Source organism: Ovis aries, chromosome 15 (assembly GCF_016772045.2).
Source record: "Ovis aries strain OAR_USU_Benz2616 breed Rambouillet chromosome 15, ARS-UI_Ramb_v3.0, whole genome shotgun sequence".
NCBI lineage: Eukaryota > Metazoa > Chordata > Mammalia > Artiodactyla > Bovidae > Ovis > Ovis aries.
In genome coordinates this window covers 81,198,910-81,225,181 of record NC_056068.1, presented here as the reverse complement: position 1 = coordinate 81,225,181, position 26,272 = coordinate 81,198,910, and the positions used below count along the sequence as shown (strand labels likewise).

Here is a 26,272-nt window from a genome sequence, read left to right as displayed (position 1 = left end):
ATTTGGTCTATTTCTAGATTTGTTCATGCATACATCTGACTCAAAATATATTTCTTCTCTTTCCACTAATCGGTGAAATATATTGAAGATTCTGTACTCGCAATATTAAATCAAAAAGTGATTATTTTAATAATCAACTGGAAATAGCAGTCATTAGAGAGAAAATATGTGAAATAAATGCATCTACATTCTAAGTGTGTGCTAAGTCACTTCAGTTGTGCCCAGCTCTTTGTGACCCTGTGGACTGTAGCCCACCAGGCTCCTCTGTCCATGGGATTCTCCAGGCAAGAACACTGGATTGGGTTGCCATGCCCTCCTCCAGGGGATCTTCCAGACCCAGGAATCGAACCCCCCTCTCTTGTGTCTCCTGCACTGGCAGGTGGGTTCTTTACCACTAGTACCGCCTGGGAAGCCCCCACATTCTATATATATATATATGCACATCTGGAGACATAAGAGACGCGAGTTCAATCCCTGGGTTGGGAATATTCCCCTAGAGGAGGGCACGGCAACCCACTCCAGGATTCTTGCCTGGAGAATCCCATGGACAGAGGAGCCTGGCGGCCGTCGGTCCATAGGGTCTCAGAGAGTCGGACGCGACTGAAGTGACCTAGTACGCACACACGCAGCACCGGCATATTTAGCAACAGAGATGGAGATCGTGGGGTGGGAACATAGATTGTGTGCCTGGTTAATGCCAGGAGGCGTGTGAGCCTTTACAACCATAGTCCTCTCCACATTGACCATGTTTCATCCTCACAACCACCTTGTAAGTAGACAGCGTTATTTCCATATCACAAATGGTAAAAGTGAGGAAAGATAGCACTTAGGTTATTGATTTCAGCGTTATACCACATACTTCTCCCCAGTCCCTGGCCCGAGAGCTGACGTTCAATCTCGTATTTCCCTTTTGTCCTTAGAGTCTCTCTGTCTAATAGAGCTTAGTGGCTGTGGGGCTATGCAGAAATGACAGTGGACAAAGAGCTGGCTGTCTCTGATTCCTCGGCTAGTAGTTTGAGCAAACCTCAAACTAGGCTCACATTAGATTTCCGGTCTCAGTCGGACGGCTCATCCGAGTTTATTGCTCTCAAAAGGCCCAAGCCTCCTCTGCAGTCTCTTCATGGCTGCCTTCATCTCCTGGTTTCTCAGGGTGTAGATCACGGGGTTCAGCATGGGGGTGATGACCGTGTTATTGATGGACACAGCTGTGTCCATGGGCAGCGTGGTGAAAGGCCGGCAGTAGACGTAAATACAGGGCACGAAGTGAAGAGTCACCACCAGGACGTGGGAGGTGCAGGTGGAGAGAGCTTTGCCCCGGCCCTCCCCGGCGTGAGATCGCAGCATGACCAGGGTGACGGTGTAGGACCCCAGGAGCAGGAGGAACCACAGCAGGGTCACCAGCCCGTTGTTAGAGATCAGGAGGAGCTCCAGAGCAAAGGTGTCGGTGCAAGCCAGTCTGACCACCTGGGGCACGTCGCAGTAGAAGGCGTCCAGGGTGCTGGGGCCGCAGAAAGGGAGCGGAAGCATCAGAATAATCTGGACGGTGGAGTGCAAAGCGCCACCCACCCAGGAAGCCACCACCAAGCCCACCCACACCTCTCTCCTCATGATGGCCACGTAATGCAGGGGCTTGGAGATTGCAAGATACCTGTCCCAGGCCATCACAGAGAGGAAAAAAATATCCGCCCCTCCAGCAAAGTGGAAGAAAAAGATCTGTGCCATGCAGCCATTGTAGGAGATGGTTTTCCTCTCTGACAAGAGATCCAGCAGGAACTTGGGAACGGTGACGGATGAAAAGACGATGTCCAGGATTGACTTGTTCCGCAGGAGAAAGTACATGGGGGTGTGCAGGTGGGACTCCCAGGTGATGGTCACCACGATGAGGGCATTGCCCAGCACGGTTGTGACGTATACAGCTAGGAAGATGACAAACAGGAACAGCTCCAGTTCCCGGAAGTGAGTGAGTTCCAGGAAGACAAATTCCCTCACGTTGGTGTGGTTGCTCTGGCCCATGATGGAGAGCACGCTCCCCCAGGCCTCCCTTTGGAAAAGACACGTCAGCATGGTGAGCAGCACGGTGCCCTAAGGCAGCAACGGCATTGATCACATATTGGTTTTTTTTTTTTTCCGCTTTGTCGTATTTTTAAACTTTTTATTTTGTAATGGAGTGTAGCGGATTAATGATGTGATAGTTTCAGGTGAACAGCAAAGGAGCTCAGCCCTGTATGTACACCGAGTGCCCTCCCATCCAGGCTGCCACCTGACACTGAGCAGAGTTCCCTGTGCTCTATAGCTGTGGCGTAGTCGCTAAGTCATGTCCAATTCTTTTGGGCCCCATGGACGGTAGCCAGACTCCTGTCATGGAATTTTCCAGGCAAGAATCCTGGAGAAGGTTGCCGTTCCTTCTCCGGGGATCTTCCCAATCCAGGGATCAAACCCACGTCTCCTGTCTCTCTTGCTTTGCAGGCAGATTCTTTACCACGCACCAAGCCCTTAGTTGGCTTGGTTGGGCCCCAATTACTGTTTTCAAATTATGCTGCTCTCAACATTTTGTAAATCCATTTTTGTGTGCCTATGAAAAGCCAGATGTAGACATACTGGGTCAAATGATAAGCTAATTTTCTAATTTTAAATGATGATGAAGATATTGTAAAGAAACAGTGTAGGGGCCTGAGGGGCAGCTGCCTACGCTGAAGGACACAGGCTCCCGAGCCTGTGCCTTCTGGAAGCTTGAAACTGTGGCAGTCCAGAAGCAGATACCCAATCCATTTCACTGGCATCAAAACCTGTTGTATCTCTTACACTCTCACAGGGAGAATGAATTGTGTGCTGGCTACATGCAGAATGAGGCTTCCCTGATGACTCAAGTGATGGAGAATCTGCCTACGATGCAGGAGACATGGGTTCAATCCCCTGGAGGAGGAAATAGCAACTCACTCCAGTATTCGTCCCTGGGAAACCCCATGGACAGAGGAGCCTGGCTGAGCACGCACGCGCATGCACGCACATATTTGCACACACGTGTGGAGGCACTGCTTTGATAGTCTTATGCTTCAAGCTTTGATACTCTTATTCTTCAAGTTAAGATCTAAAACAAAAACTCGAGCTGTGAAAGCAAGATAAACAGATTCTAAACTGTATCTCATCTGTTAAATTCCGGTGTCTGAAGAAGGTGCCTGATGTCAACTCATTATGTGATACTCAACCTGTACAATAAATTATGAACCTGGAAAAAAACCAAACAACCTAACTCTACTGTAATTGTGTTTGAATACTTGATTTCTTTTTATAAGTAGATACTATGAGCTGAAGTAAATGATAATACTTTTTAACTTCTCAGGGAGATGAATACTGAGGATTTTGTCATCTTAAGAACATAAACATCAAAAAATAAGCTAAAATATTAGAATAAAGTCTAAGTAATTTTTGGTTTATTTTGGGGGAAGAGAAGAACTTTGTACGCATTACAAAGAAGATGATTAGATTTGGCTAATTAAAATATGAGGATGAATTGAGAGAGTGGTATTGACATATATACCCCTCCATGTGTAGATAGCTAGTGGGAAGATGCTGTATAACACAGGGGGCTCAGCTTGGTGCTCTGTGATGACCTACAGGGCTGGGATGGGGGCTGGGAGGGAGGCTCAGGCGGGAGGGGATACACACATACAGACAGCTCATTCGCATCGCTGTACAGCAGAAGCCAACACAACACTGTAGAGCAATTAGACTCCAGTAAAAAAATAAGGAATTTCCATGTTTCGGAAAATAAAGAACTTGAGAAAACATATGTGAAAAATATGTAAAATAGGCTTAATATTTTAGATATATAGAGTTCTAATCATTTAGTAAGAAATAGATACTTTAAAACAAAAATGGGTCATGATTCAGAGAGAAATAGACTTGGTCATACCATTCATCAAATAAGCACAAATTAAAAGTGTAATAAGATACCACTTCTCATCTAGAAGATCAGCCTATAAAGAAGCGATCCACTGTTGGCGTGGATATGGAGAAAGAGACACCTCCATCTACGGTTAATAGGAGTGTATACAGGCACACACTTTCTGAGGTCATTCTGGAAGCATGTGTCAAGACAAAATCCGCAAATCTTTTGAGTCAAAAATTCTACTGCAGGAACACATGCTAAAAAGTGAATAAACAAAATGCTTAATGTCATGAGTACAAAGAAAGGTCATCACAGTGCAGTTTAGAAGAGATTAGAATTTAAATTACTATCTGATTTATGAAATTGGTTCAATAAGTTAGGCACAGTAGAGTAATTCAATATTTGTAGCTGTTCAAATTTATTATTTTTAGATGTGGTAAGATTCTTTTTTAATAAAAGGTTGAAGCACTGAATATATCACATAATCTTATTTTTTGGAGAAAAACTACATGCCTAGGAGAAATCTGGAAAGATGTATACCATTATCTGTGGGTAATTGGATTTTGATAGTTTTACTTTAAAAAGATATTCTATTGTTTCTTATTTAAAGAAATGACTGTAGGCTCTCTGTCACCTTCAAGACACCCCATACTCTGCCTGTGGAGAGTTTCTCTCTAAATATATCCATGTCTTACCTGTCAAAAATTAAAAAGACTGTAAATGTCTTCTAATCCTAAAAATCAGGAAAAAAAAAACCCCTCATACACATAATTACAACTTGAAGTAAAGGATTTTTCCTGTTAATTTGAGCTCTGAGGTTATGCTCCTTGTATTTTTCTTTTCCTTCTCTGTAAATTTGTCCTAAGAAAGATAACTTATTACGGAAAGAGTGATGGGGGAGTGGCAGTTCTAATTATTCTTTTGGGGTGTTCTGGCTCCACGAGGCATTGGCTGGAGGCACCTAGGAATCTAGGGCCCACCAAATCAGATCTCTGGAAAATGAGGTCAGAGATGCTCACTGCCGGCTTCTCTTTTGGATTAAAATGGTTCCCCTTGCTCCTCTGACTTCCCTGGGGGCTCAGACGGTAAAGCGTCTGCCCGCAATGCGGGAGACCGGGGTTTGATCCCTGGGTCCAGAAGATCCCCTGGAGAAGGAAATGGCAACCCAGTCCAGTACTCTTGCCTGGAAAATCCCATGGGCATAGGAGCCTGGTAGGCTACAGTTCACGGGGTCGCAGTCAGACACGACTGAGCAACTTCACTTTGCTCCTCTTAAAAGGTTTTGGACAGACGATCAGGCCCACTGAACGCGGCCTTTCTGTCTTGTAACCTCACAGTTGCCTTGTAGAACTCAGTTATTCAACAATTCTTTCTGAATGGATGAGTGAATGGATGGATGGCCAGTGCCTGATACGAAGCAGCCACCCAACAAGAAACCGTCCTTCTTTACTCGTCTCCAGTCTCCCCGAAACTTCCCTCTATCACTTCTTATTCACTTTTGCTTCTGCGCAAAGCAATTAAATGCCAGTTCACAGGAGAGTACATTGTACACTTCAAAGCATTATATAATATTATCATAATGCTAATGTCATTACATCATCGTGTTTCTTTGCCTGCTCCCAGCTAGCTTTTAACCACTATTTCTTTTTTTAAAGAAAGGGACTGTGCTGGTTACTTTCCTAAACTTTGTAGATGGTCAGTAAATGTTTTTAGAAGTTTTTAAAAAGAATTTTACAGTAGTCTTTCTTTTTAAAAGATTTTGAAGAATAATTGCTTTACACTGTTGTCTTCGGAGAAGGCGATGGCAGCCCACTCCAGTGCTCCTGCCTGGAGAATCCCACGGATGGAGGAGCCTGGCGGGCTGCAGTCCATGGGGTCGCTAAGAGTCGGACACGACTGAGCGACTTCACTTTCACTTTTCACTTTCATGCATCGGAGAAGGAAATGGCAACCCACTCCCGTGTTCTTGCCTGGAGAATCCCAGGGACGGGGGAGCCTGGTGGGCTGCCGTCTATGGGGTCGCACAGAGTTGGACACGACTGAAGCGACTCAGCAGCAGTTGTGTTGGTTTCTGCCATGCAACAGTGTGAATCAGCCATGAGTATACGCATGTCTCTTCCCTCTTGAGCCCCCCTCCACCCCCTACCCCGTCCCACCCCTCTAGGTCATCACAGAGCACCAGGCCGAGCTCCCTGTGCTACGGAGCAAATTCCCACCAGCTCTGATTCACACATGGTTGTGTATATATTTCAATGCTACTCTCTCAGTTGGTCCCATCGTCTCCTCCCCTTGCTGTGTCCTCAGGTCCTTCCTCTACACCCATCTCTCTATTCCTGCCCTGCAAATAGGTTGCACAGAATGTTTGAATACAAAAAATAACCTAACTTGAATGTGTCTTGAGAAGCCTCATATTTTACCTGAGAAGCAACAGATTTTAATCAGCCTGAGGCGTCTAGTCCTAAATGGCACACCTGCTCCACGAGTTTCATGCGGAATACGCATGGCTGAGCCCTGCACTGTCCACCTGAAACTGTCACAACACAACTGTGCTAACCGGCTGCTATTTTATCATATGAAAGAAAAAGTAAAAAAAAAAAAAAAAAGAATGGATATTCTATTTTTCAGGGACCGGACATGGAACACTATCAAAGTCACAAAATCATACATGTGCCAAGCTGAAGCTGCCTGCTGTTGTGCCTTCAGGATGCCCTCACCTACCTTTGCTTTAGAAAGGTGAGCCGGCCAGGTTCCCCATCTTCACCCAAACAGACGCGTCATCTACACTGCTCCCTGAGACGCGGCACCGGTGTAACAGTCAGCATGGGGAATAGTGGCAGATATTTGTAGGAAAAGTGCTTTTCACTGGAGAAGCTGGCAGCTGCAGATGCAGTGGGAGTTATTAAAGCGTTACTAAGCAACACGTATCTCTACTGGAATTTTCTGATCTAGCTTCCTGTTATTGCTTTCTTTGCAGTTAAACTCCACTGGGGTCTTAGAGCATACTCTGTATGATTTATGAAGAGAATAAAACGTTTTATGGTCCAGAATGTGATCTGTCCTGGTAAATGTTCCATGTGAGCTTAAGAAGAATGTGTGTTATGCTATTGTTGGATGAAATATTTTATAAATATTAATTAGCTCCGATTGATTAATGGTGCTATTCAGTTCAACTGTATCCTTGCTGATTTTCTGCCTATTGGATCCATCAATTGCTGATAGAAGGATATTGATATTTCCAGCTATACAGTGGATTTGTCTATTTTCCCCTGTATTCCTATCAGTTTTTCCTCTTATATTTTGACATTCTGTTGCTAAGTATGTACACATTAAGTACTGTGAATTCTTTGAGAGTTGACCCCTTTCTCATTATCATTATGAAGACTCTTTATCTCTGATAATTTTCCTTGTTGTAAAGTCTGCTTTATCTCAAATTATTATACCTATTCCAGCCTTCTTTTGATATATCTTTCTCCTTTGCATTACTTTTAATCTATCTCTGTCTTTGAACTTAAAGCTGATTTCTATAGAAAATATATAGTTGCTTCCTTAAAAAAATCCCCTCTATACTTTTATTTTTATGTATTTGTTTTTATTTTTGATATTACATTATTTTATGGATCTATAATTGACATCAGTTCAGTTCAGTCACTCAGTCTTGTCCTACTCTTTGTGACCCCATGCACTGCAGCACACCAGGCCTCCCTGTCCATCACCAACTCCTGGAGTTTATGCAAACTCATGTCCATTGAGTCAACATTCTATTAATTTCAGGTATACAAAATAGTGATCTGATATTCGTAAATACTGTGAAGTGATGACCACAAAGAGATGGAAACCTAACACAAATTACATATATGTATAGAATTTAATTCCCACGTCTATTTTTTTGCAAAGCAGATGTGATAATTAAATAGTAATCAACTTCAAATGAGTGGTGTCAACTTGGCAGATTTACAGAAGGAAGATGTGAGAGCATAAGTGATGTCCACAAACCGTCAGAATCGGCGACCGTTGGAATTCGAACCTTGATCATCGAGAACTATTCACCTTGCTGATTATATCAGATAGCAACTGTGAAGTGTCTGGCTCAATGCTCCATGAATAGACAGTCAGGAAACACGAGTCCTTTTATGTGCGTTGTGGGGGGTGGTGGAGAGCATCTCGGGGACTGATCCTTCTTCAGTTGGAGAAACACACCTAAACTGATAAAACAGAGGAGTTTTATTGGTGTGCAAGACCCAGGATGTTCTGCGTATATTACCTTATGTAATCAGCTCTTGCTAGTTTTCAATGTCTTAGTATTTGGGCTAAGTTTGAGCTTGACCATTCGGGTTGCCAGCTTGGGTCTGACGGGTGTCTTGGCTGTCAGACTGAAATGGCATACACTGATACCAGCACTTTTTAACCCGAGTGGAGTCAGACAGTGAGTTGGGATGTTGGTCCGTGAGTGCGCCCTCTCCGGGTCCGGACCTTGTCCTCTTTCGCTGTGGTGCCTCCCTTTATCTCAGGTGCTTACAGATCTGCTTAGCTTCCCTTTTCAGATCCTTCCTGAAGAAATGACCGTGAAATGTAAAGAATACCCTTTTTTAAAAAAGGAAACGTTGGCACTTTAAAAGGGGACTAGCCTTAAACAAACGGATGAATTTCAGAATTCCAGGCAGTAAGGTGCAAACAGCATGGATGTTAGGGATCTCCCTGGTACTGAGAATATATTCATATGTGCCCAGTCGCTCAGTCGTGTCAGACTCTTTGCAAACACACAGACTGTAGCCCACCAGGCTCCTCTGTCCATGGAACTTTCCAGGCAGGAATAGTGGAGGGGGTTCCCATTTCTCCCAACTCAGGGATCAAAACTGTGTCTCCTGCATTGGCGGGTTCTTTAACACTGAGTCACCTGGGATATGCTGCTTACTAATTCTTTGTGGAGGGGTCTAAAGCAAGCCACCTCCTCAGAAATATTTTCTTTTAAAGTTTTTTTTTCCTCCTTAGGAGCAAAGTTTCAAATACGGGTCAGGAGACTCACCAGAGGATGCCATTAGAGGAGCAGAAGCGGAAAGGGGAGAGTTTGGGTTGAGTTCATAGGAAGGCAGGGAAGACTAGCGTCGTGCCTGGAAACGAAATGTTAAAGGAGTTCCTGCATCTGGCTGAGTTCCAGCCATAGCCGAGCCTAGGTGGTGCACAGTCACACAGAGCAAATACCAGCGGACAGCGGGCAGCCGCTCCCAGCCGGCCTGTCCCCTAACAAGTTTATATTTTCGTTTATTCTTGTTTGGATACAGTCTAATCAGGCACATGTATCTCCTTCCAGTCCCCAAGCTGCTCTCTAATGAGACAGAACACTTGAAGCTCATTTATCCTTCCTCTTGATGCTGGGAATGTGTGTCTGTGGGCGGATACTTGCAGTGAGGGGGCTTCCCAAGTGGTGCTAGTGGTAAAGGACCCGCCTGCCAATGCAGGAGGTGCAAGTGATATAGATTCGATCCCTGGGTCGAGAGGATCCCCTGGAGGAGGGCACGGCACCTCACTCCAGTGTTCTCGCCTGGAGAAGCCCATGGGCAGAGGAGCCTGGCGGGCTACAGTCCATGGGGTTGCAAAGAGTTGGACACAACTGAAGCAACTTAGCATTCATTCACTTGAAGTGAGAAGACAAAAAGAGATTGGAAAGAGGCTGTCACCTCTAAGAATTTCTCTTCTAGAAATATTAACCTGTTAATATCCACAGCTCCAGACAAAAGGGGAGGGATCTTCAAAGTCTATGGTTAGAAGTGCATTTAGACAGCTGGTTCTCTACACGTTTCCAAACGATTAGCTACATTTACCCCGTGAGTGTTTCTGCAAAGGAAGGATTTGCAAAAAACCCACAGCTTCACAAATTAATCACTCTCTGAGGTGTCAAGGACATAGTCTTATTTACATTTTCTAAAAGCAGAGATAATTAATCTCCATCCCAGTCACCAGACCCTGAGATTCACTGTTAGCCACACTATAAGCAAATAATATAAACACCATACTCTGCAAAAGCCAACATTACTAGGAACAGTGAATAATTCATTTATCAAACAAATATTTGCTATGTCCCTACTGTGTGCCAGACACTTTGGTAGGTTCTGAAAGAACAATAGTGAACAAGAGTCACTAACTATCCTTCAGGAAGTTGTAGAGTCCAATCTGAAGGAGATGAGCCCTGGGATTTCTTTGGAAGGAATGATGCTAAAGCTGAAACTCCAGTACTTCGGCCACCTCATGTGAAGAGTTGACTCATTGGAAAAGACTCTGATGCTGGGAGGGATTGGGGGCAGGAGGAGAAGGGGACGACCGAGGATGAGATGGCTGGATGGCATCACTGACTCGATGGACGTGAGTCTGAGTGAACTCCGGGAGTTGGTGATGGACAGGAAGGCCTGGTGTGCTGTGATTCATGGGGTTGCAAAGAGTCAGACACGACTGAGCGACTGAACTGAACTGAACTGAGACTAGTGTAAGGGCTTTCAGGTGGCTCAGTCATGAAGAATCGCCTGCCAATGCAGGAGACACAAGAGATGAGGTTCGATCCCTGGCTCGGGAAGATCCCCTGGAGCAGGAAACGGCCACCCACTCCAGTACCCTTGCCTGGGAATTCCCAAGGACAGAGGAGCCTGGAGGGCTACAGTCCATGGTATTGCAAAGAGTTGTCCACGATGCCCCCAACTCTGCCCCCCTGCCATCCGCAACCAAAAGACTTCTTACCTACACACCTATGAGATAATAAATTTATATTGTTTTAAGCCAATAGGTTTGTGGTATTTAGTTACAGCTGTGATAGTAAACTCATACTTGGAGATTCTTTAGATAAAACGATGTAGAGGCTACATTTTATTCTGCTTCTGTGTAGGGCTCTCTCATGAGATCAAATGGAGCGTCTAGAGTATACGAACTGAAAAAGTGAAAGCAAAAGTGCTGGTCGCTCAGTCGTGTCCAACTCTTTGCAACCCCGTGGCCTGTAGCCCACCAGGCTCCTCTGTCCATGGGATTCTCAGGGCAAGAATACTGGAGTGGGTTGCCATGCCTTCCTCCAGAGGATCTTTCCAACCCTGGGATTGATGCCAGGTCTCCAGCATTGCAGGCAGATTCTTTACCATCTGAGCCACCAGGTACCCCATAAAAGGTGGTGGTTGTAATACTAATTGTGAGAATAGGCTACTTGGGGAATTTCTTTTTGTTCTTCTGAAGTACTCGCTTTCTCTTTTTTAAAAATAAAATTTTTGGAGTCGCTTCACAGTGCTGTGTTAGTTTCTGCTGTACAGCAAAGTGAAGCAGTCATATGTTTACGTGCCTGCCAAGTCTCTTCAGTCCTGTCCGACTCTGCACGACCCCATGGACTGTCGCCCACCAGACTCTGCTGTCCATGGGATTCTCCAGGCAAGAATACTGGAGTGGGTTGCCATGCCCTCCTCCGGGCGGGGTGTGGGGGGGTGTCTTTCCGACTGAGAGATCAAACCCAGGTCTCTTACATCTCCTACATTGGCAGGCAGGTTTTTTTTAAATCACCAGCGCCATCTGGGAAGCCTGATATATTTACATATATCCCCTATTTTTTTGGATTTCCTTCCCATTTAGGTCATCACAGAGACAGAGTAGAGTTCCCTGCGCTGTACCGTAGGTTGTCCTTTCGACGATCCCTGGTGGGGTCAGCAGACACATGACCGAGTGGAATGGTGAGAAAATACGGAAGGAGTGCTTCCATTTTCCAGCTGCACACCAACATGACACTTACCTAAAGCCGGAGGGAGAGGCTATCATGAACCACCTAGGTCTCTGGCAGTTTGGAGGCATATGTCTTCAGTCATGACCTAGGAAAACACTTCTTCCCCAGCATCTTCCACAGGGCATCCTTGATCTCTTTGTTCCTTGAACTGTAAATGAGGGGGTTCAGCATGGGGATCACCAGTGAGTAGAATACAGATACCACCTTGTCTCTGCCAAACGAGTAGCTGGAGCTGGGCCGCAGGTACATGAAAAGGGCCGTCCCAAACAAGAGAGTCACCACCGTCAGATGCGAGGCGCACGTGTGGAAGGCTTTCCTGCGACCTTCCACGGAGCGGATCTTCAGGACGGTAGCCGCTATGTGACCATATGAGACAAGCAGGATGAGGAATGATGCGCCCCCAACGACGGCCACCACGAGGAAATTCACCACCTGACTGGAGAAGGTGTCGGAGCAAGAAAGTGCCAGGACTGGCGGGAGGTCACAGAAGAAGTGGTCGATGAGGTTGGGTCCGCAGAAGTGGAGCCGAAATATGGAACTGGACTGGACCAGGGAGCTCAGGAAGCCGCCTGCGTAGGCTCCAACCACCAAGCGCGTACAGAGGTCCTGGGACATGACTGCGGAGTAGAGCAGGGGGCTGGAGATGGCCGCATAGCGATCGTACGCCATCGCCGTCAGCAGGAAGCACTCGGTTAGACCCGCGCCCACGAAGAAGAAGAACTGAGCAGCGCAGCCCAGGAAGGAAATGCTCTTCCGCTGCCGGAAGAAGTCGGAGAGCATCTTGGGAGCCACCGCAGAAGAGTAGCAGATGTCAGCGAAGGACAGGTTGCCGAGGAAGAAGTACATCGGCGTGTGTAGACGGGTGTCGCCTCTGATCAGAAGGATGAGGGCCAGGTTCCAGGCCAGGGTCACCAGGTAGATGCCCAGGAAGGTCACAAAGAGGAGGGCCTGCAGTTGTGGATGGTCTGCAAACCCCAGGAGGATGAACATGGTCACCGACGAGCCGTTCCAGGCCCTGGTTGTGGACGTGTTTCCCATGGACAAGGACAAGATGCAGACCTGGGATCATGAGAATAACCCACAGGACAAATGATGTCAGCAAATAATTGTTAGGTAAACGACCAGGACACCAAAAAGAGTGTCTAACGGGCCTTGATGGGGAAGCGCTCCCGGGCGGGGTTCCCAGACCTGAAGGAGGCAGGTGGGGGCTGTTCTGGGGAGGGGTTTATATGCGTTCCTTGCGGGGGATGGTCAGGCTAGATGGCCCAAAAAGGTACGGTTACTGAACGGGGGTTCGGGTAGGTCGCCAGGCCGAGGGGACGCGGGCTGACAGGTCCTTCTACGTGGCTGGGGCGGGGCGGCTTTAGCTGGTGAAGGGTGCCGTCATTGGTCCCTGGTATCTGGGACTTCCCCACCTGCGGGAGAGAGGCGGGGCGGCCCATCATGGCCTCGGGGTCGGCCTTGCAATAACTATTAAACGCATAGGAGGAAGGCAGAGTACTACAGACGGTTACATGCGTGCGTGCTAAATCGCTTCAGTTGTGTCTGACTCTTGGTGACCATTTGAACTGTAGGCTGCCAGGCTCCTCCATCCATGGGATTTTCCAGGCAAGAACTGGAGTGGGTTGCCATTTCCTCCTCCAGAGAATCTTCCCGACCCAAGGACTGAAGCTGCGTCTCCTGTGTCTCCTGCATTCCAGGCAGATTCTTTACTGGCTGAGCCATCGGAGAAGCCCACAGAGAATTACGACACAGAGAATGCGAGGATGCTCTCTCTCTCTTTCCCTTAGAAGGCAGATGTCTTACATATTTGCTTTTTAATATAATACAGAGTGGTTTATATGAGCTTATGCTTTGGATTCAGACTCTCTGGGTTTAACTCCTACCTCTACCATTTGGTAACTGTGTCATTTTGGGTGAGATGGCTAACATCTCTAGACTTTAATATCCTTTTAAAATGTGTGGGACTTCTCTGTGGTCCTGTGGCTAAGACTCTGCACTCCCCATGTAGGGGGGTCTGGGTTCAAACCCTGGTCAGGGAGCTAGATCTCCTATCCCACAGCTCAAGAGCCTGCATGTTGTAGCTAAGACCCCGGGGCGGGGGCGCAAATAAATAAATAAATAAATATTTAAAAAAGGTGACAGTGCTTCCTTCACATGTTTAAGAATAAAATAAGCCAACATGTATAAAGTAACTGGTGTCTAGTAAGTCCGCAAAGAAAGTTGTTATTAGGATAGTTTTGTGTGCCCCAGGTGAATTATATCATGCCCTGACCTAACTATTTACCTAACATTATTCCAGTTTCAATAATAGAATAAAGAAGCCAACAGAGGGACAGGGCTCAGCTATTTAGTTGGGAAACAAATCTATAAGGCATTTTTGAATGTTTTTAATCCAAAGGACTAGGCCAGATGTGCATAGAAATGCTCTTAATTGTCAAGTATTAGGTCTGAATATATTAACGTAGTGTCAGTCTCAAATTTGTCTTCAGTATTACCTCTCTAAGCTGTTTGTTAAGCGTGTGGGCCCTGGATTTGGACTGCCTGGATTCAATTCCCAGTGTTGCCAGTTAATAGATGTGCGATCTTGGGCAGGTCACTTGAACTCTCTATGACTCTGTTAAATTAGAGGTAATAATAGCTCTATCTATCTATCAGAGCTTCCCAGTGACATTAGCGGTAAAGAACCTTCCTGCCAATGCAGGAGACATAAGAGACGTGGGTTCGATTTCTGGGTGAAGAAAATCCCCTGGAGGAGGGATGGCAACCCACTCCAGTATTCTTGCCTGGACAATCCCATGGACAGAAGAGTCTGGCGGGCTACAGTCCACGGGGTCACAAAAAGTTGGACATGACTGAAGAGACAGCATGCGCGCACATTGATCAACTCTTTTTCTAACTGGCTGCCCAGGGGCTTTGCGCATGCGGGCTTTCTCCAGGTGCAGCAGGCAGGGGCTGCTGTCTAGCTGTGGTGCCCGGGTTGCTCCTAGTGGTGGTGTCTCTTGTTGCAGAGCACGAGCTCTAGGTGCAAGGTCCTCTGTAGTTGCAGGATGCAGGCTCATTAGTTGTGGTGAATGGGCTTAGTTGCCCCACAGCAGGTGGAATCTTCCTGGACCAGCAATCGAACCTGTGTCCCTTGCAATGGCAGAGGATTCTTAACGACTGGACAACCAGGGAAGTCCCTTTATCTATCTATCTATCATCTTTCTAATCTGCTTTAGGATATTCCTGGCCCATAGTAAGCATTCTACAAGCGTTTGTTGTTGCTATTGTTTAAAGCCTCAATTATGAACCATCTTCAATTATGTTCTTAGAATTTCCAGTGTATGAAGCATCTTTCGAGATGAGGGACTTCCATTTAACCCCCCTTTGTAAGAATTCTCATCAGTATCTCATACAGCCACATGGAATCTCAGTCTTTCCATGTCCATCAGAGAACTTCTGCCATCAGTCTCTAAGCTGAGGTCCTGTCCCTATAGGAGGCACCAGGGAAAGTGTGGTCAGAGTGCGAATGAGCCTTAAACCTTTGGAATACATCTTAATGCTTCTTCATGTCTTATCCTGAACAATTTGGAAGTAACCAAATTACCTTCACTATCTTTTAAGTCATATTTTCAGCCTATTCTATCTACCTCTTAAAATATAGAAAATCCAACAAATTTCATTTATTTTTCAAAAGGAAAATATTTTATGAATCTTAAAGCAATATATGAGAACTGCAAAATACTTTGCTCAGCAAACAACTGTGAAATACTAACCCTAAAAACCATGAGCTGTTCCTGATTGATGCACAAAAGCCTTGAAACTGGGATCTGTGATGTTCTGTCTCCTGAAATAACAGCACTTCCATTTTGGTGTATTCTTTTCATGTGAAAGTGTATGTATATACATGAGCATGTTAACATCTTGCTACACAGACTCTATCACTTGCAGTTATTAGAGGAATTATTCCAGGACAGTGGCTTCACTCTTTGGGAAATAAAACTTTCTGTATTTGCTCTGAATTTTTCTTGCTCAATTTAGGAAAGCTGCTGCTGCTGCTGCTAAGTCGCTTCAGTCATGTCCAACTCTGCGACCTCATAGATGACAGCCCACCAGGCTCTGCCGTCCCTGGGATTCTCCAGGCAAGAACACTGGAGTGGGTTGCTGTTTCCTTCTCCAATGCATAAAAATGAAAAGTGAAAGTGAAGTTGCTCAGTCATGTCCGACTCTTAGCGACCTCATGGACTGCACCCTACCAGCCTTTTCCATCCATGGGATTTTCCAGGCAAGAGTACTGGAGTGGGATGCCATCGCCTTCTCTGTAGGAAAGCTACTTCATTTTAATATCCCCGATCTTTTATAAATCAATCCATTATCTGCCCGTTGCTTGTCAAGATCTCGTAGACCTTCTCCATTTTCATCTTGGAACTTACACAGAGAGATGCTCTTAGAATTGCGGCCCATCCTCTTCCCACTCAGTAGCTCCTGCTACAGATTTTTCAGGACCAAAGTCCTCCAATTTGGATAGTGAGACCATGTGAGCTTCATCCTAGCCATCACCATGCCATCATTTGTACAGTTTAGGAGATCTCTTGCAATCCCAATCTTACCAATGTGTTTTTCCCCTAAGCTTTTAATTGATTAATTGTTTAAATTATTGGAGCATAATTGCTTTACAGTGTCGTGTTAGTTTCTGCTGCACAACAAAGCGAATCAGCTGTGTGCAGACACACATCCCCTTCCTCTCGAGCCTGCCTCCCACCCTCGTCGCCCAGGTAAAGATGTGCTACCTGTATACATGGAGTATTACTCAGCCATAGAAGGAACAAAACTGGGTCATTTTTAGTGATGTGGATGGATGCAGAGACTGCCATACAGTAGGGCCGAGACAGAAAAGCAAATATCGTATGTTTACCAGCGGGTTTTAAGCTTTGCCCTATGTTCAGAGTACCTGCACCCATTTGTGACAGGTGTGTAGAGTTCTGAGAATCAGGAGAGGATTTTTCCCTCTTGTCATAAAGAAAGGGACCCACAGCAAAGTTTAGAATAATCTGCTGCAGGTGTGGAGCCACATGGAGAAACTTGGAGGCAAACAGGCACAGCTCTGCTGGAGCTCTCGGCCTGCTCTAAATAGGGTCCACCGTTTGGCAAAGTAGGGACCCGAGTTTATGATGTGCTTCAGGCTGTCTGGGGGCAACGATTCAGGTTCGAAGAAAGGGGAGTGGGATAAGGTAGTGGCTATGACACCGGTGAGGCTTCAGGACAAGTTTAATGGTTCTGATCCTGACTCAGCCACTCGCCACTGGTGGGAGATTGAGCAGTTCTTGTAGCCGTTCTGAGTCTCAGCTTCTTCATTTGCAAAACAGGGGTAACAGTGGCTACTTAGAGTTGTCTAACTATCGCATAAGACAACTTGGGGAAGGCTCATGGATCCTGAGATTGAATGCTTGCTGAATGGATTGGCACTGTGATTGCTGTCATCAGTGAATATTCCCTCCTCACACGATAGGTTAAAGTATGCTTTTCTTGCAGAAATAAGGAATTCACTGATGGCCCATCGAGGTATATAAGAAGTGTCTGGGGTGAGACTGAAGAATTGAATAATCTGAGGGTTGATACATCAACTGAAAGTCTGTTTTGAGTGTTGCCATTAAGAGGGATGGTTGGATGGCATCACCGACTCCATGGACATGAGTCTGAGTAAACTCCGGGAGTTGGTGATGGACAGGGAGGCCTGGCATGCTGCAGTCCATGGGGTCACAAAGAGTTGGACACGACTGAGCGACTGAACTGAACTGAACAGATTAGGAGGGAAGGTTTTCATATTTAGGAATGAAATTCCCCATCTCCAGAATCAGAAAGTGAAGCTGGACTAATTGAAACAAGAGGAAAACCTTATCCAGGGTTTTGTTCCAACATATAGATGCCTTGAATGGCATTCTGAAACATTAAATAGAAAGTATCTTAAAGGCTGCGTGAAACACTTTACATCACTGAACTCTGTTTATGAAGAATGGCTTCCTCCCTTGGGAGAAGAAGAAAATCTCTTTCATTTTGGCAAGAAATCCTGGGAGGTTCAGTTTGATCTGAATCTCCTCCCTCTCATGAACCTGTGGTGTAGGAACAATCAGCACCAGGCCTGTTTTACAGAGTCTGAGGGGCCCAGTGACTTTGTTGGATTTATAAATGCTGGAGATGCATTTCTGTGGATACCACGAGCCTTCAAGGCCGTGGTGAAGATACAATAACGCCTTAAAATGAAAAACCTAGCACATGGCATTCTGCTGTATCTGAAATGGATAAACACCAAGGACCTACTGAATGGCACAGGGAACTCTGCTCAGTGTTGTGTGGCAGCCTGGATGGGAGAGAAGTCTGGGGGGGAATGGATACATGTATACGTATATGTATGTATGTGTATGGCTGAGTTCCTTTGATGTCCACCTGAAATTGTCACAACATTGTAATTCCACTAAACTCCAACACAAAATAAAAATTTAGAAACATAAAATCAATATATTAATAAAAAGCAACCTAGCACCTGGAAGACACTCAGGAATTGATGGGATCTGGTAGAATTGATTTATGACTCAACTCATCTTTTATGAAACATATTCAAGAACGTGTTATATTTTGTAACCAAATATGCCAAATCTGTGTTTAACAGGGGCTTCCCTTGTGGCTCAGCTGATAAAGAATCCGCCTGCAATGTGGGAGACCTGGGTTCAATCCCTGGGTTGGGAAGATCCCCTGGAGAAGGGAAAGGCTACCCACCCCAGTATTCTGGCCTGCAGAATTCCATAGACTGTACAGTCCTTGGGGTCGCAAAGAGTCAGTTGGGAATGCAAGAAAAACAAGGCAACAGTGTCAAGGGGAACCTCAGCCAAACTAGTTTCCTGTGATCTTCCCATCCTTCTTCTCACTGGGCAAGAACCCAGTGCCCTTAGGGTCTTTCTCTTCTAGGTCTGTGTATCATCCGAACTTACCAATGACTGGTGGAGGTGAACGAGTCCCTCTTGATGTAAGGTGAGAATTAAAAAGGCACCCAGACTTTCACCCAAGAATTAGGACTTAGATGGCAAAATTCAAGCCTTCAGTCAAAAAAGAGAAGGAGAGTTTCAGAGGCTTGAGGTCTCTGTAGTGTTTCGAAAATCTACTATGTGTAGTCTGGCCCAATTCCAGCCCTTCCAAGTTGCTCTGCAGACGTATTCACAACTGGGGCCATGTTCAAGGGTATAGCAATGCCTTCAGAAATTTTATGTCTTCTTACTTCCCTTCCCAGTTGCAAGGACTCAACATAGTTCCAGAGCCCGTTAAAGGAGAAGTAAGGTAGAAACAAGATTGGGGATGAATTTGGGGGAAAACAGGCAGACTTGGGAGGCCCACGGGGAAGAACTGAAAGCCGAAGAGCTCTTTCCTCATCTACAATAGGCGTGCACAGCGTGGATGCACTTTGAAAAGCGTGCTCTGTACGGTAAGATGAACAAGAGCATGAAGACAAAAAGGAAAAGGTGGGTGACCGCACTTACCCCCCGTCTTGCTCTGCCTGTCATTCAGCTTACGCTTGTCTCGTGATCTGCTCTGGAAGGCATCAGATCTTGCTTCAGGACTTGCTTCCAGTCCTCAAAGTGCTAACAAGTTTGAAGAGCAAGCTTGAGGTTGGTTTGTTCACCAAAGATGAAAATATCCACTTGTTGCTTCTAATGTGTGTTTGTGGGCAGAAAAGTAGACGGAAAAGATACAAGGGAGAAGAGGGAGAGGAAGTAATCTTTACGAAGCGCTTCTAGTGTCGACTAACATCTGTCCTTGGGCTCATTTGGGAAGTGTTTAGAAGCTGGGCTTAGGGGTGAATTTGAGAGAGGGTCTTTTCTTTCTCCTTGGAGATGTTTTCTTATATTTGCCCTGGAGGGTCTTATATTTTTCGAAAGAGAAAGGAGTGCGACACCCAGATTTACAGATGTGTACTTAATTGATCTCTGGGGTGGTGTGGAGAACATATATTCACATAAGTGTTCTGAAGACATTGCTTATTAAGCTCGATCCCTGTGGCCAGCTCCTCTGATTCCCCCAAGGCTAATCAAGATCTCTTCTTACCAAAAAAAAATCTCTATTGGTATTACTCGGTGAGCAAATGCAGGGTGGCTGCGGAACACAAAGGATAAGAAACACCCTGCAGGAGGAGACAAGAGCGCCGCCCACCCGAGCTTCGTCTCCTCAGTGGCGCCTGACTCTTAGCAGCCCCTGGGCTGCAGCCTGGGCTCTTCTGTCCATGGGCTCTCTGGGCAAGAACGCTGGAGCGAGTTGCCATTTCTTGCCCCAGGAGGTCTTCTCCATGCAGGGCTCGAACCCACGCCTCCTGTGTCTCCTGCATTGGCAGATGGATTCTCTACCCCCGAGCCACCTGGTTATGGGCACTTTCATTTTATTTGCTAATCAACACATAATTTCCTAATGGCTCATTTTGAGCTTGTCTTTATCTAGCTATTCCAAAGAGTGTGATATATTCACTTGTTTTCTGGAAGTAGCATGTTCACATTATTCACAAATAATTAGTGTTCCTAATCTAATTAGTGTTAAATAGTGTTCCTAATCTCAGAGTAATAAAAATTGACAGTGATAGCAAAGGTCATTGTTTATAAAAATCACTAGGCCAAGATTTTCTGAAAATGAAGACGTCTCTTTAAAACTATGTCCAAATTAGTTGTCATTTTAATTAAAACATACAGTTAGCTCATATTTAATGAAAGTATATAGCTACTTCAGAACAATAATAATATAGATTATCATGCATTTCTAATAAACTGGTATCAGGATATTATAGTTGGAGGTATTTCTTTGGAGACAAATGGGAATTTGAAAATCAAATTGATTATCTGTCCTGTTTGAATAGTTCTTATATAATGGTTTTCATATAGGTTGTGCATCACGTGATCCTCATACAAACATACAATGTTGACATGTTTGCATTCATCTCACAGCTGAAGCATGAGCTTATGTGAGGTCAGTTGAAGGTCACAGGCCCCACAGATGAAAATAGGTGGGATTCAATCCTATGCCTTGTGATAACATTAGTCCTTTTTAAAAAAAATCTATGATGCCCTCTCTTTGAGATTGCTCTTTCATTTTGTCTTGATGCCTCTTTTTAGGGATTAAACAATATGGTTTGTTTAAAATGGTACTATGAATGTGAACTTGCAAATTATCTGTTCTCAATCACGTTATTCTCAAAATGTATTTGTTTATTAATGTTACTCATCATTTACAATATGCCCAGGGAATTCTCCATCTGCCTGGTCTGATTTATTTACCAGAATTGAAGGACATGAAAGTTTTGAGCTCATGTACTTAAGGAGCTCATGGTAGAGTACTTAGAGCTTGCTGGGCATATAGCACGTGTGTGTGTGTGTGTGTGCACGTGTGTGCTCACGTGCTCAGTAGTGTCCGACTCTTTGCGACCTCATGGACTGTAGCCTGCCAGGCTCCTCCATCCATGGGGTTTCCCAGACAAGAACACTGGAATGGATTGCCATTTCCTTCTCTAGAGGATCTTCCTCACTCAGGGATCAAACCCCCTCTTGTGTCTCCTGCATCGGCAGGCAGGTTCTTTACCAGCTGAGCCACCGGTAAGTCAGAATGCTGGGTTCTCACGTGGATTTTAGGACTTCCCAGCTGGTAAAGAATCCGCCTGCAATGTAGGAGACCCCGGTTCGATCCCTGGGTTGGGAAGATCCCCTGGAGAAGGGAAAGGCTACCCACTCCATTACTCTGGCCTGGAGAATATATGGACTGTGTAGTCTGTGGGGTCACAGAGAGTCGGACAGGACTGAGCAGCTTTCACTTTCAGGTGGATTTTAGTCCCTCATTGTCGCTCAGTCGCTCAGTAATGCCTGACTCTTTGCAACCCTGTGGACTGTAGCCCACCAGGCTCTTCTGTCCATGGGATTCTCCAGGCAACAATACTGGAGTGGGTTGCCATGCCCTTCTCCACTTCGTCCCTCAGTCACCTCTTCAAACTCTCTACAATTTAAGCACACTTCCACGAGGTGGCAGCAACGTTCCGTAGGCAGTGGTTCACCAACCTTTTTGGCACCAGGGACAGGTTTCAGGGAAGACAATTTTGCCACGGAAGGGTGTGTGTGGGGGTGTTGGTTTCGGGATGATTATTCAAGCACATTGCATGTACTGTGCACCTTATTTCTATCATTACATCACCTCCGCCTCAGATTGTCAGGCATTAGAAAATAATGGTTTTTAAATTTTATTTTATTATTATTATTCTTTTATTTTAAAATATTGTATTGGTTTTGCCATACATCAACATGAGTCTGCCACAGGTATACATGTGTTCCCACTCCTGAACCCGCCTCCCACCTCCCTCCCCATACCATCTCTCTGGGTCATCCCAGTGCCTTAAGCATCCTGTATCCTGCATCAAACCTAGATTGGCAATTCGTTTCTTATATGATAGTATACATGTTTCAATGCCATTCTCCCAAATCACCCCACCCTCTCCCTCTCCCACAGAGTCCAAAATAATGGTTTGTTAATTGACATTTTTGAATTGTGGTGCTGGAGAAGACTCTTGAGAGTCCCTTGGACTGCCAGGAGATCAAACCAGGCAATCCTAAAGGAAATCAGCCCTGAATATGCATTGGAAGGACTGATGCTGAAGCTGAAGCTCCAATACTTTGGCCACCTGATGCAAAAAACTGACTCATTGGAAAAGATCCTGATGCTGGGAAAGACAGAGCGGGAGAAGGGGATGAGATAGTTGGATGGCGTTACTGACTTAATGAGCATGAGTCTGAGCAAACTCCAGGAGGCAGTGGACAGGGAAGCCTAGCATACTGCAGTCCATGGTGTTGCAAAGAATCTGACAGGACTTAGCTGCTGATCAACAACAGCAATATAGTTATCTCAGTTGTAACAATGTTGTTTGAGCTCTTAAAGTCCTCTTCTTAGCTCTTTTGTATGTATGAAAGTGAAAGTTGCTCAGTTGTGTCTGACTCTTTGCAACTCCATGGGCTATACAGTCCACGGAATTCTCCAGGCCAGAATATATATGTATATATGTATGTATATTATGACCGGAAGTTTTAAATTTTTTTTAGAACGTATGCTGACCCAGGAATGGAACCAGGGTCTCCTGCACTGCAGAAAGATTCTTTACCAACTGAGCTATCAGGGAAGCCCTTAAATCTTTTTTGGGCTTTTTAAAAATTAATTTTTGTTGGCGTATAGCTGCTTTACAATGCTATGTTGGTTTCTACCGCGCAGTAAAGTGTACTTACATATGTGTACATATATAGATTCTTTTTTCATTTCCTTTTCATTTAGGTCGACACAGAGCATTGAGTAGTTGCATATATAATTTAAAGACCTCCCAAACCTCTAAATATCCTTTACAATTGTACCTTACCTTTGGCTGGCACCGGAAATGGCAACCCAGTCCAGTATTCTTGCCTGGAAAATCCTATGGACAGAGGAGCCTGGCGGGCCCCAGCCCACGGGGTCACGAAGAGTAGGACACGACTGAGAGATTTACACAACATTATCTTTGGAATGCCCGGTGAAAGGACTTTGAATCTATGTAAGTTTAATGTTTTTACTTATTGCCAGTGGAAGAAATACCTACTGAGATAACTTTAAAACTCCAGTTTGAGAATCAAGGTTGTATTTTACCTCCAAGCACCTCTGGGTTTTGCTTTGAAACACTTAATCCTTTAAAAACAGGCCTAATAAAAGGCTAAACAAACATGAAAGCAAATCCTATCTTAGGAGGAGCTGCCAGCAAACAAACTCTAAGAGGCATAGAATCTCGGTGAGTTAAATTTTGGGTTGAATTACAAAGAAATATTTCCTAAATATTTTTAATTCTGTGTGGAGTTTCCTTGCTTTTTGTGTTTTCATACTTTCTATTTGCTTAAACTGCATTAAATTCTTTAATTTAACCATATTTGAAATATTTTATTTTAAAGTAAGGATGCAGAGAGTTTATGGTTATATCTGCTTCCCTGATAGCTCAGTTGGTAAAGAATCCACTTGCAATGCAGGAGACCCTGGTTCAATTCCTGGGTTGGGAGGATCCTGTGGAGAAGGGATAGGCGACCTGCTCCAGTGTTCTTGGACTTCCCCTGTGGCTCAGCTGGTAAAGAATCCACCCGCAATGTGGGAGACTTGGGGCCAGTCTCTTGGTTGGGAAGATCCCCTAGAGAAGGAGAACAGCTACCCACTCCAGTATTCTGGACTGGAGAATTCCATGGAATGTATAGTCCATGGGGTCCCAAAGAGTTGGACGTGACTTTCATTTCATTTCAATGGTTGTATCTAGGTAATTAAATATGGCAACTTCATTCCTTGTTCTTAAACTTTGCAGAGTAGCCTGACAAATACGCTGTATGTTCCTACCCTACATTTTCCTGTCCAGCATAGACGTTGCTGATTTGTAATTTGATCTTCATACTTAACCTCTTTTGTATATAATCATTATCACCATAGTCAGAGTTTGCATGGCAGATGAAATCTATTACCACTCTCTTTTAATCTCAAGCAAATGTATAGGTCACAATTAGAGGTTTACCTTCTAAATGATTCCAGATCTGAATTCAGTATCAAAGCTCATTCATAGTTGAGTTGGCCTCTCCTAGCCTTAGGATCTCCTGGACGAGTTTATCTTCAAGCCTAGTGAAGAATGTTTGTCTTGACAAGAAAATCTTGCCACCTCCCCTTCATGGTCTATTCTGGGGGTCACTTATCTGCTTTTCTTTGAACAATCTGCATGACCAAAAATTTCCCCTGAATTTGTTTACTACTGTTTGTCAAGGGCTTCCCAGGTGGTGCTAGGGGTAAAGAACCCGCCTGCAGATGCAGGAAACATAAGAGATCTGAGTTCAGTCCCTGGGCTGGGGAAATCCCCGGAGGGCATGGCAGTCTAATCCGGTATTCTTGCCTGGAGAATCCCATGGACAGAGGAGCCTGGTGGGCTACAGTCCATAGGGTCGCAAAGAGTCAGACATGACTTAGTGACTAACACTCTTACTTTCACCTTCATATAGAATTATTTCTGTCAGCTCATTTTTATTTTCAGACTGAAGATGGCTAACTTGCTCTCCATGAAACAGATGAACTTCTTTTGGTAAACTTTATTCCTATGTAAGGGCTTCCCGGGTGTCACTAGAGGTTACAAATCTGCCTGCCAGTGTAGGAGACAAGAGATGCAGGTTCGATCCCTGGGTTGGGAAGATCCCTTGGAATAGGAAATGGCATCCCACTCCACTATTTTTGCCTGGAGAACCCCATGGACAGAGGAGTCTAGTGGGCAACAGTCCACAGGGCCACAAAGAGTCGGACATGACTGAGCACATTCCTATATAGAAAGTTTCAAAAAAGAAAAAAATAAGTTTCTCAAAATTTCAGCCTTTTGGAGCCTGAGGAATTCTTGGAGAGGGAGCCCAATTTCGTCAGGCCCAGCAGAGGTGAAGGGGAGGGGTTAACAGACTCACCCAGAGCAACACATTCAGGTTGTATCATTGTTGGGAGCAGCACCTAATATATGAAAGGGTCAAGGAGCTGTTTTCATCAGGATGAAAATGAGTCACAGCAAAAATCCGATGGAAAAGGAAGACCTCTTGGCTGTGACCCTAGAGACAGGGTTGGCTTCCCTGGTGGCTCAGAGGCTAAAGCGTCTGCCTACAACGCTGGAGACCTGGGGAAATGGCACCCCACTCCAGTACTCTTGCCCGGAAAATCCCATGGATGGAGGAACCTGGTGGGCTATAGTCCATGGGGTCGCAAAGAGTGGGACCCTTTTGAGCGACTTCACTTTCAGTTAACATTTATTAAGTGATTGTTGTTTTCATTAGCTCTATGCTAAGATGTGCTTATTCATGTCTCATTTTAGGATCACACCGACCTATTTGAGGCAGGTATTATTACACTAGTTTTACAAGTGAGGAAACTGATATTTAAGAGATTAAAAAATTTGTGAAATGTGGACTTGTGGGCATGGTGGGGGAGGAGAGGATGGGACAGTTTAAGATAGTAGCATGGACGTATCCGCTACCACGTGTCACAGAGGCGGCTATTGGGGAGCTGCCGTTTAGCACAGCGGGCCCACCTGGATGCTCTGCGATGACCTCGGGGGTTGGGAGGCTCCAGAGGGAGGGGATATGTGTATACATGTAACTGATTCATGTTGTCCTACAGCAGAAACTAACACAATGTCCTAAAGCAATTATACTCCAATTAAAAAAAATTGTGGATGGAATGGGAAGATATCTGGGGTTTGATTCAAAATAATCCATCAGGAAAGGGCTGTCAGAGGATAAAGATGAAACAAGATATTGCTAACCAAGGGGTACCTAGAGGTTAATTATATTAATCTCTTTATCAGCGTACATGTTTGGAACTGTCCACTATAGAAAAATTTTTGTGAAGGAAAAAATAAACACTGCTTGGAAAAAAAATTTAAAACTTGTTGCATGTCTGTACGAATGAAATGGCAGAGCCGGAACTGGAAGCCGCCGCTCCTGGTTAGGAGTTTGGTTTTTAAGCGCTGTGCTTTAGCGCAAGCCCCGGTCTGTGTGCGGGTTCCTGCTCATGAGGCCTCTCTTGGCGTGGAAGGCTGCGCACCGACACAGCACGAGGTCTCCTTGGAC

The 26,272-nt window shown here is 45.1% G+C and overlaps 2 protein-coding genes across 2 annotated transcripts; both read right to left on the bottom strand.

The window, feature by feature from the left end:
* Positions 1-1,068: 1,068 nt before the first annotated feature.
* On the bottom strand, positions 1,069-6,702 carry LOC101110703 (olfactory receptor 4D6). Its single transcript, XM_060400192.1, has 2 exons — positions 6,608-6,702; positions 1,069-5,960 (listed from the first exon to the last, which is right to left on the bottom strand). The coding sequence occupies exon 2, from the start codon at positions 2,062-2,064 to the stop codon at positions 1,069-1,071; it is 996 nt and encodes a 331-aa protein (XP_060256175.1). The 5' UTR covers positions 2,065-5,960; positions 6,608-6,702.
* Positions 6,703-11,711: 5,009 nt separating this feature from the next.
* Positions 11,712-12,671, bottom strand: LOC101111392 (olfactory receptor 5A1). The gene has a single exon (XM_027979922.2). The coding sequence runs from the start codon at positions 12,669-12,671 to the stop codon at positions 11,712-11,714; it is 960 nt and encodes a 319-aa protein (XP_027835723.2).
* Positions 12,672-26,272: the final 13,601 nt, after the last annotated feature.